The sequence below is a fragment of the Notolabrus celidotus genome, chromosome 16, assembly GCF_009762535.1.
Source record: "Notolabrus celidotus isolate fNotCel1 chromosome 16, fNotCel1.pri, whole genome shotgun sequence".
Classification (NCBI taxonomy): Eukaryota; Metazoa; Chordata; class Actinopteri; order Labriformes; family Labridae; genus Notolabrus; species Notolabrus celidotus.
In genome coordinates, this window is record NC_048287.1 from 29,075,967 (window position 1) to 29,086,818 (window position 10,852).

General features: G+C 39.3%; 2 protein-coding genes across 6 annotated transcripts in view; one reads left to right on the forward strand and one right to left on the reverse strand.

The window, feature by feature from the left end:
- Positions 1 to 5,646, reverse strand: part of rxrba (retinoid x receptor, beta a) — a 27,512-nt gene extending 21,866 nt beyond the window's left edge. For 2 of the 5 annotated variants that reach the window (XM_034705739.1, XM_034705734.1), the window contains exons 1-5: positions 5,352 to 5,644; positions 4,451 to 4,601; positions 866 to 1,098; positions 344 to 497; positions 42 to 221 (exon numbers count right to left, since the gene is read on the reverse strand). In XM_034705739.1, the coding sequence (XP_034561630.1) occupies positions 42 to 221; positions 344 to 497; positions 866 to 1,098; positions 4,451 to 4,466 (583 nt within the window). In that variant the 5' untranslated portion in view covers positions 4,467 to 4,601; positions 5,352 to 5,644. Of the gene's footprint in view, positions 1 to 41; positions 222 to 343; positions 498 to 865; positions 1,099 to 4,450; positions 4,602 to 5,351 lie in introns of all 5 variants that reach the window. The other 3 variants (XM_034705738.1, XM_034705735.1, XM_034705736.1) reach the window with 3 other exon arrangements.
- The window catches only part of LOC117828330, a 16,441-nt gene continuing 10,958 nt past the window's right edge, over positions 5,370 to 10,852 (forward strand). Inside the window, exons 1-3 of the mRNA XM_034705372.1 lie at positions 5,370 to 5,704; positions 5,806 to 5,864; positions 10,486 to 10,664. Coding sequence (XP_034561263.1) covers positions 5,581 to 5,704; positions 5,806 to 5,864; positions 10,486 to 10,664 — 362 coding nt within the window. The 5' untranslated portion in view covers positions 5,370 to 5,580. The remainder of the gene's footprint in view (positions 5,705 to 5,805; positions 5,865 to 10,485; positions 10,665 to 10,852) is intronic.

A 10,852-nucleotide genomic window follows, 5' to 3' on the forward strand; every position in this document is an offset into this window, starting at 1 on the left:
TGCATCAACGTAGTGTGGGCGGAGGGTTCCCCCTTGCTCACCTTCTCTCTTCATGCCCATGGCCAGGCACTTCTGATAGCGGCAGTACTGGCAGCGGTTCCTCTGTCTTTTATCAACCATACAGTCTTTACTGTCCCGACAGGTGTAGGTCAGGTCTTTGCGCACTGTCCGCTTGAAGAAGCCTTTGCAGCCCTCACAGCTGTAGACTCCATAGTGCTTGCCTGAAAGGTGTGAGGAGGCGGAGGGACAGAGCAGAGGAAGTGAGATGAGCAAGACAATTCTTTTCGAGGCTGAAAATTCAAAGTCAAAGAAACAGAGAGTTGTATGTAAGGTGTGTGATCACCAGAGGATCTGTCTCCACAGATGGCGCAGAGGCGTTTCTGGGAAAGCATTGGCCCTGGGCTGTGGGCTGTCATCTGCTTCAGGCCCAGCGGAGGTTTCACATCATCAGAGCTGCTCACTGCGTGAAGTCCTGACATGGACACTGTAGAGTTGATCTGGAAGAACCACAGAGAAGAAGGGAACCACAATGACAACATTTCTTTATAGGAATTTCATGATTGTCCTTCTACTTCTGTCAGAATATAAAAGTCATGTTGTCACCAAAACCACACAAAAAAACACAAGAACACATGGGGAGTAAAGCATGTGCCCCTTGTTTTTTGTCCCTGTAAGAGAGTTGATGCCATTTCTTTAGTGTTTAAAACATTTATTCCATCAGACATAAAAATCATTTTAAGAAAACAGAAATCTTATTGACACTGTAAACCTACACTAGGCCTGCATCCTCAGGCTGCAATAAATCCCAAACACAAAAAAGTAAGGAGGAGAAACAGGAGGAGAAAAAAACACGTCTGCCCCTCACCTGTGGGCTGCTAATGGGGCCGTAACCCACGGATGGTGTGCCAGGTAAGCATGGCGAGCCCAGGGAAGAGCTAATGACAGAAAAGGGGGAACCAATGCTACTGATGGGACTGTTGACTCCAGCGCTTGTGATGGGAGGCAGGGAGGTCATGGAAGCAGCTGAGGGGACCAGGGGGGGCGAGCGTTGGCCCGATGGAGGGGAGGACACAGACGAGCTGTCTGGGCTGTGGGAATCTAAAAGAGACAGTAACAAGGAGGTTATACAAAAAGCTAATGTAATGAACACTGCAGTACAGAAGCAGTATGCTTAATAATAGAGGTGGTAAAGGGGTTCTATCAAAGGAAAGCCATTCCGTGTTATTTTCATACTCAAACACAAATATGTCAGAGCCATTATGAATCTGAAACTAGCTGGAAAAAGCATGATAATAGGCTGGCACAGATTGTTAGTGATAGATCGGTCCATTGATAGTTTAACAACATTTTTCCAACTCCAACCTTCGTCTTTCTGCATCCATGCACTTAAGTTTAACATGGGAAACTTAGTATTCAGGGGTCTACATAGAGTTGTTGTCTTAATACCCACAGAGGTCTATTTTCACTTTTTCTAATGCATTTCATATGCACAAAGCAAAAATGTGCGTGCGGGTAGTTTCTGTTAACTCCACAGTAACACTGCTATGATTATAACCTTTAATGAAACATCCCTGAATTTGGTGTCTCATGAAACAGCACTAAACAACTATGGGCAAGCGTTTAGCAGTTCATCCCTGCATTACTCAGGATTTATTACCAGTTTTCAAACATCACCTAAGATGTGTGTTTGCCCAACATGACTGGTGTGCATCAAAAGGAAGATATTATTATTTTGGTTTCCAAGAAGCCTTTTTTATCTCTGATATTTCAGTCTGGTACTTTTTTTGTTCCAGATATTTTTTTAAAAAATTAAACAAAACTTTAACTTCTTATACATAAATATATCATCTGACTTAAGCCATTCTAGCAAATCCCCCACCAGAGCTTGAAACTCCCTGTAAACCTTGTGGGGGAAGATAACGCTGACTTAATAATCCTTTCACTAAATGATCCGCCCATTGGCTGAGATTTTTAAGATGCCAGTTGTTATATTGATTTGTTTTTGTTTACACAGTCATTTGTATTTAGACGGTGCTTTCTTCTGCAGTCTGTGTGCTGCATTTTTACTGCTTCAGGCTGTGTACTTGGTTGTCAACTGATCTAATCTATTTTTCTTGCCTCAACAAACTAGAAACAAACCAACCAAGCATACACTCACAGTGGCCCATGGATACCAGTGCTCATGCTAACATGAATACTAATCAGCTCTACAAATTCATTTGATTTGAAACATAAGGACATTTCATTTGAACCTAATTTCTAATTGAAGCTATTTTCCTCACAAGTGTCAATAGGTTACCAACACTGGTAAAACTCAACCCCTGCCTCTGTATCCTCGGTACACAGAGAGGTGTGTGGACGGTCCTACGTGCATCATGAACTCTTACACCTCTCTTTAAATACAGCAACCTTTCAGTAACAAACCTCCTGATGAAGAAGCCATGAAAACAGACAGTAGTATTAAGATCCTACTGTGTTTCAAATTAGATACTGAATGTGGGTCCACCTCAAAGAAATTTCTTTTTTCAAAGGTTGAAGTTGTGGCTAGGCATTTATTTCAGATGTCATTTTTATATTATGCTGGAAAAAAAGACATGGAGTTGCTACTTTTATTCCCCTGGTTGACTGGCTTGATGTTTTATGTATGCATGCATCTTCTCAATGCATTCACTCATTGGATACTGTGTATTATGGAGCATGGAGGTTCATTACAAATCTTAAGGCCCTGACTCATTATTACTCCCTGTATGCTTGAGTTTGCTAGCCAGCACAGTCCGCCCATACACTAAATCTGTGGAATGGAATAGAATATTAATCCCCGAAGGAGGAAATTCAGGTGTCTGGCAGACACAATTATAAAAATCACATAGAACAAGTAATTCAGGTGTCTGTCAGCTCATCTCCCATTGGCTAGAGAGTTATGAAGCCTAATGGCTGCAGGGATGAATGATTTTCTGTATCTCTCAGTCCTGCAGCACAGAGAGATGAGTCGTCCACTGCCACTGTTTCTCTGGTCCACAAAGAAGTTGTGAAGTGGAGGATCTGTGTAATTTAGAATGGCCTCTAACTTCTTCTGTGTGCATCTCTCCACCATCTCCTTGTTTATAAGGATTCTTAACTTACTTCCCGCTTGATTATGTTATTTCATACGCCTGTAAAATGCTAAAACACTACAGTCTTTTTTTTTATCTGTCTGTCCTAAAATGTGCATTAAAATGGGGGAAAGGGGCTTTGGGCATGCTGCGCCTGCAGTGTGGAATCTGCAGCAGGAGGATTTGGGTCTGGAGGATCTAATATGTTAATGTGCTTTGATGACCTTCTGTTGTGTGACTCAGGATATGCTGACCTTTATTTTTAATTGTTAGTACTATGTCTGTATCTTTGTTAGGCAAGGCAAGGCAAGGCAGCTTTATTTGTATAGCGCATTTCATACACGAGGGCAACTCAATATGCTTTACATTCAAACATTAAAAGCATTGGAGACATTCAGACAAGCATAAAAGAACATAATTAAAATGACAAATATAATAAAACAGAAAAGAAAAGGAAAATTAGAAATATATTAAAAAGTAGATTTAAAATTTTAATTTAAAGTGAGTTAAAATGAGCTAAGATAGGAAGGCAGTGGCCCATAAAAAAGTCTTAGTCTTTGATTTAAAAGAGGTGAGAGTTGGAGCAGACCTACAGCTTTCAGGGAGTGTGTTACAGATATGTGGTGCATAATGACTAAACGCTGCTTCGCCATGTTTCGTTCTGACTCTAGGGACTGAAAGCAGACCAGGACCTGATGACCTCAGAGGTCGAGGTGGTTCATAAAGTAGTAGCAGATCAGCAATGTATTTTGGGCCTAAACCATTCAGTGCTTTATAAACCATCAGCAGGATTTTAAAGTCTATTCTCTGACAGACAGGAAGCCAGTGTAGGGATCTAAGAACTGGAGTGATGTGGTCTACTTATTTGGTCCTTGTTAGGACTCGAGCAGCAGCATTCTGTATGAGCTGCAGCCGTCTGATGGACTTTTTAGGGAGTCCTGTAAAGACCCCGTTACAGTAGTCTAGTCTGCTAAAGATAAATGCATGGATGAGTTTTTCTGCATCCTGCTGAGACATAAGTCCTTTAATCCTTGATATATTCTGAAGGTGATAATAGGCTGACTTTGTAATTGTGTAATGTGGCTGCTGAAATTAAGGTCCGAGTCTAAGACTACACCAAGGTTTCTGGCTTGGTTTGACCATTTCATCTGTGCAGATTGGAGCTGAGCAGTAACCTTTAACCTTTCTTCCTTGGAAGAAAGAATGGAAGTTAGAATGTGCTGCTGACTGTCTTGGCCAGGAGACTCTTACAAGAAGATCTCAAAGAGGGTATTACCTGGAAAATCACATTTTAGTTAAACATGTACATTTAAAAAAAAAAAAAAAAGCTCACAAAATCAGTCTGATTATTTTCTCACCTCTGCTGTCTCCCATGATGGAGGATGGGGTGCAGGGGCAGGTTGGCAGCTACACACACCGACGTGCTTCTGTCTCAGACAGCCTGCTGTCAAACTCTAGACCGCGGACTGAGGCCCGGGCCGGAGTTGTTTTGGGAAACCAAAAACGGGTCTGAAATTCCAACACAAGATCTTTGCATGAGATGATGCTGCGGCACAAAGCGTGTAATCATAAGAATACACAACACATGAAATGCATCTGCTGTTTAGGAGGTAGTGATCTGACTTTGCGTTCCTCTATAATTAAACATGTATTTGATGCATTTTTTGGCACATGACAAAGTGAAGGTTTCAGCAGGACTGTGCAAAGCAGACTGATGCCAGGACTTTCTCTTCCTGGGGCACTACAGGACAGAGACAAACATGTCTTCACATCTAATACAAATTATATATATGTATATGCTAAACCCTGATTATGTTATCTTCGATACACGAAAAGAAGAAAATGTCCCATCCCAGCGTGTAAATGGAGCCCAGACAGATGGCAACAACCCATCATATAGCTTGTGAGCTAGCTAACCATATTAGCCTTCCCTTTAGACGCATGTGCATATAAGCTAAATGGCTTGAGTTAGCTTCCCTCTCTGGTTACAGATAAAACTGCTATTAAAAAATAACAACATTACGAAAAAGTCAAATTGCTATGTGACGTTTCATTATGCTAAAAAAAACACAAAGCCTCCTAAGCTAGCTTGCATGCTAGTTAGCCTGAGTGCTAGCATGCTAGCATGCAAGCTTGAGAACCAGAACGCACACCGTGTAGTACAAGGTGTGCTACGCATGTCTCGTCCTCGTGGTCACAGCCTAGATAATCGTTTAAATATATATATTTTTAATGCAAATGAAAAAAGGGTTTACTGACGGTTTGGCGGCACAGCTTCCTCGCATGAAAGATGTGGCGACTAGGCCCCGTGTGTGTGTGTTTCTCCCCCCACTTTGCCTCGTAGTCAGCCCTCCCTCCCCCTGCAAGGATGAAAACATGATGATGGTGGAGGATTTGGCTTAGTGCTCTCTTACAGGGGAACACGGGCTCATAATCACTGCAAATACAGCGGGCTGAGTTGTTGGGACCAGGGAAAGGTTGTGTGATCATGTTGAGCCTCACGTCAGGGAAGACACATCCAGTGCATGAGGTCAAGAGGTCAAGACGAGTTCAGCTCAGTGTGTCAGTGGCCGGAAAGGTTATTGTAGGTCACAGGCGCAATGATGAGCTGGGTGTGTTGGAGAATAAACCAAGGTTACAGACACTGTCTTGAAGCAATAATCTCCTCAGCTATGTTCTAATCAATAATGCATATATTGTTTTCTTCTGGTAGGAGTGGAAGACATGTGCAATAGCTACATACTGATGTCTGGAAGAAGAACTGATTATAAGGTGAGAGACATTTTCCCTCAGCAGTGGTGGACAGTAACAAAGTAAATTTACTTGAGCACTGTACTTAAGCACATTTTTTGTGTATCTTTTTTTTTTTTTATACTTTTTATTTAGTAGTTTTCACACACAAAAGAAACAACAAAAAGGAAACAAAACAAGACCAAACAAAGACGTGGCAGCATGTCAGCATTGGATGAGTTTTCTTACACATATATAAGACTATCTTCTGTAAGTAAACAGCTCATTTTTAACCCATTCTTGAGTATAGGATTTGATACCCAATGCAGAAACACACTTTAAATAAAATGTACAAAGAAAAGAATCTACAACATCAACAAGGATAAACAGAGAAAAAATAAACAAATATGTTAAAAAAAGTAAATACATAAAGGAAATTTAAATCAGATTTTATTTAGGCCTGTATATGTCTTTATTATATATACATACACATATACATATACATATATATATATATGTATATGTATATGTAGATACCCACCCCCCGCTTTAATGTTTTCCACTGTTAATGTTCTTCCCCATCTGTTACTAGCTCAAATCCAATGCTCAAGTACACACATATTTACATTTGTCATTCATCTCTCTTCATGTTATATCAATGTTAGTTATTCTTTTCCATCTTGACTCAAAAATATCACTTAAATTCCTTTTAATTCCTTTTAAATTCCCTCATTTTTTGTGTATCTGTACTTAACTTGAGTATTATTTTTGGGGGGAACTTATTCCTTTTACTCCACTACATCTAGAACAGGGGTTCCCTAACCTTTCAGCCCGCGACCCCCAAAATATAGGTGCCAAAGATTTGCGACTCCCACTGTCCCTCAAAGTGATTTAATGTGGCTTCATTTAACTGGTCTGCAGAAAATTAGCCTACCTATATGAGTATGTGACTGTTTCATGTGCTGTTATGAATTAACCTACTGCTACTGATGCTTTTGATAATTAACTGTTCACTAACCCTAAACTTAGGAGTCGTTTGGCAAAAAGAAAGGCAGAAAACTCATTACATTTTCTATTTTCAAGGTTTTATTTCATGTTTAGCTACTATTTTTCTCCATATTTTTACTATAAATGGGTAAAATGCACTATTTTTAGATATATTTTGTCATTCAACTTTTTTTATTTCTTTTTTCCAGTATTTCTAACCAGTTTTCTAATTAAACATAATGTAAACAAATGTACTCCTATGTATTCTTGACTGCACTCATACTTTGTGAAAATACAACGTTTTGAGATTTTTTAAGAAGTACTTTGAATACCGAAGTATTTTTAAAAGCAAGTACTTCAATACTTTAACTCAAGTAATAATTTGACAGAGCAACTTTCACTTGTATTGGAGTAATGTTTGAACAGCAGGATCTATACTTTGATTTAAGTAATGAAGACGTGTACTTTGTCCACCTCTGTCCCTCAGTGACATCTCCAAACAAAGGTCACACATGGGGATTACAATCAATAAAATTTGATATTTTCTAAAAACACAACAGAGGTGACAACATAGGCTAAACTGAAATGAAATACAGAATACTCAATTGAAAATATGGATGTATAAAAAAAGAGACAATGAACAACAGCTTACATAGTCATGAGATATGTAACAGACGGCTTTATTTACATGAAGTAGAGATTTTTAAATGTCTACAGTACACTAGCCTAAATTCATGTCGCCTACATGATCAAAAATAGAATCTGCAGGCACACTGGATGTTCAAGTGTAACTAACACTTGCTTCTAACTCTGTGTAACTTATTTATCTGTTAAAAAAACATTTCTTTTTCCATTTGGAAGTTAATCTAATTGGGTCAAATGCATCTTTTTTAACTTCACACAAGGGTTTACTAAAAAGTAATGCTTTGTTCAACAAAATGTTGCCACCGCTAAACAAGATGAAAACAAGAACACAAGTCAGTAGTAGCCACTGATATCAAATTATGAGCAGCTTTTTAAAAAGATCAGGTCTTTGTTTGATGATCAAGTGCACAATAACTTGTATAAGAGGCTGGGATGAATATTGTGATGCCGTGGCAAATTTATTAACACTTTTGCAGATATGTACAGATAATTGTCTGTTTCTGTGTGCATAGTTTACACCTTACACTCTGTTTGAAAATTGCTATTAAAAAAGAGGAAAAAGTATTAAACCCATACAGTTATTTAATGGTAATGGGGAATGTGAGAGAAATGCAGTACGTTTTTTATACTTTATCACCCTCAAGGGGGCTGAAATGGCATTACACAAAACTCATGGTATTTCTATAAAACCTTTTACATTTTTTATTTAAATTTCCATGTATGTCTCTATTACGATATTCAGTTATGTTTTAATGAAATAAACTCTGAATGTTTTCTTATGCATTTCAGGCATCTGTTGTTGAGTGAAAAAAATGTCCTGTTTTCTTTTCTTTTGTAGAGTTATATTTAGATTGATGGATTATGATTTTAAAATAGATGCAACATTTCCTCAGTTTTTTAACCTTCCACTGATACTAGCAGGGAGGCTAAGTAATTATGGGTACCTTGTAGAAGCTTGAAAATGTAATCATGTTATGAGTGAAACTGTAGAAAGCTGAAAAAATTAAAGAAAGTGAAAAAACAGAGGTGGCTGTCTCCTAAAGATTCAGTAAGCTTTGAGCTTTTCACTTCGAAATATGTTTACTAGTCAAATGCTCCAAATAGCTCTAAAATAAGAACAAAAAACAAAACACCAAAAGTGGATTTGAAAGTTTATTTATAATTTTGCAATCTGCAGCATTTTTTCCTGTCTTGCAACAAAAATATATATGAAAAGATTTACTCAAATAAAAAAAAACATAGTAAGTACAATTTCTATCCACATGGAAAATACATACATTCAAACATTTCTATTTCTATTTTGTCTCTCTTCTCCTGCACTGGATATAAAATAAATGATAACATATCATATATATAAAAAAAGCACATTTTGAATCATCTATGTTTCCCTAACTTAACCCAAATGATTGAAAATGTTACATGAACTTTTATTTAATAGTCAAAGTTGGACACCTGAAAATAAAACATGTTAGTCAACCTCTTACCAAATCCGATGTGCTAAAAAACATAGACAACTCTCTAAAAATATGTCCCTGTTCAAAAATGTTAACCTGCTTTGCATGTGCATGTGTGTGTGCATGTGTGTGACTACGAGTGAGTGTGAGTGCTGTGTGAGGGATTAGCCTCGGTGTGTGTCCACCAGTGATTAGCCTGGTCAGTGGGCCTGTTGTGCATTCACTCAGGCCATTAGCATATTAATACAGCCCCGCTCTTGATCTGCCTCCCACCCTCTCTCTTTCCCTCACTCTTTCTCTTTCTCTGTACGTATTTCCCAGACTGAGTTGTTGCTTCCTGCAGCTTCCATCTATAAATATCACCAATTTACACTGCTCGTGCTGTGAAGCAGCGGACTGTTTCGCCAAACATATCCAAGGTGCTTGGATATCCTTTTCCCTCCAAAAATCTTCTTTCTGTCCCCTCTGTCTGTCAGATCTCTGCCTTCTTTTTTTCCAACCCGCTCACTGTCTCACTCCCTCTTTCACCACCTCATTCAAATCCTTCACTTTCTCTCATTTTCCCTTTTCTTTCTCCAAGTCTGGCCCCCTGAACTTTGTCAAACACAGGAAAAAACACACAGAGGCAAACACAGAAAGAATAAGTACACACACACACACACACACACACACACACACACACACACACACACACACACACACACACACACACACACACACACACACACACACACACACACACACACACCTCCCTCCTCTCATTCACTCTCCTTTTCTGTCACTCTCACCCCTTCCAGTGCAGATTTAGTGAGACCCCTCTCTAGCCGCCGCTGCTGAAGTGCGAACCGGACACATTCAACTGTACTTAACATGGTGAGAGCCATTCAGCTCTTTCTGCTCCACAGACAGACTCTAACCCCCTTCTCCAAAACGGGACACCCCTGATCTGCAGAGCCTGGCCTGGTTGAACAGGATACTTGGCACCTGTGCAGGAGAAATAAGAAAACAGAGAGAAAAGAATAGCATTAAAAATCAGTATTTGATGTTTTTCATCCAAGAAGTTCACACGGACATTTAAAACTTCAAAAGCAGCTGAAATTCAAGTTTTTACATCAGTGTGGAAAAGAAAATTCACAATAGCTTTAGCTTTTTTGGAGGAAAAGATTTTGCTTTAACATATTTTGTCTGTTAGGTTCAAAATGTGTCATCAGTGTTGTATGATTGGACTTATGAATGAACTGACTGTGACTGCTCACACAAATTTCTGATGGTATCAATTGTTCACCGACTTGTCTTTTAACCAAGACTGGCCTTTAAAAGTTTTCTCTTAACACCTGAGTGCACCCTGAGAGCAGAATTCTTGGTTGATTTTAAATCTTTTTGTTCTGTTAAAATTAAAAGCTTTGAAGAAGTATCATGTACAGGCACAATCTGAAACCTCTTGTTTGGAGAAAAAAGTGGAGCTAACCTCCAAAACTGTCAAGACTGTTTCCAACAGGCTTTACATTTACATAAACACACATTCTCCCTTTTTCAATATCCCCCTCTCTCTTTCCCTCTCTCTGTTTGCCTTGCAGTGTCTCTCGCTCATCTCTCAACAAGTGCAGAGTTCTGTCTCATCCATGGTGGTCAGTCCAATGCTGATTTTAGAGGTCAGGGGCGTGATGTCCATCCACAACTCCTGGTTTCACAAAGGCAGACGCAAGAATTGCGTTTGGACAATCAGCTCCGGACCTCCAAGTTCTCTTGGTCACTGGTATGTTCACACACTCAGACACACACACACTCGTGCTGTGAGGCTAGAGGCCTGGTGTTCTCTTGCTGAAGTCGATTCAGTTTCACTTCAGTAACGTCAAAGGGTGAATGGTGCATTTCCATTCAAAGATGACTTCCTCCTTTTGCCAAAGCTCAGTTTGATAATAGTGTTTGACCCCAAGCTCACCT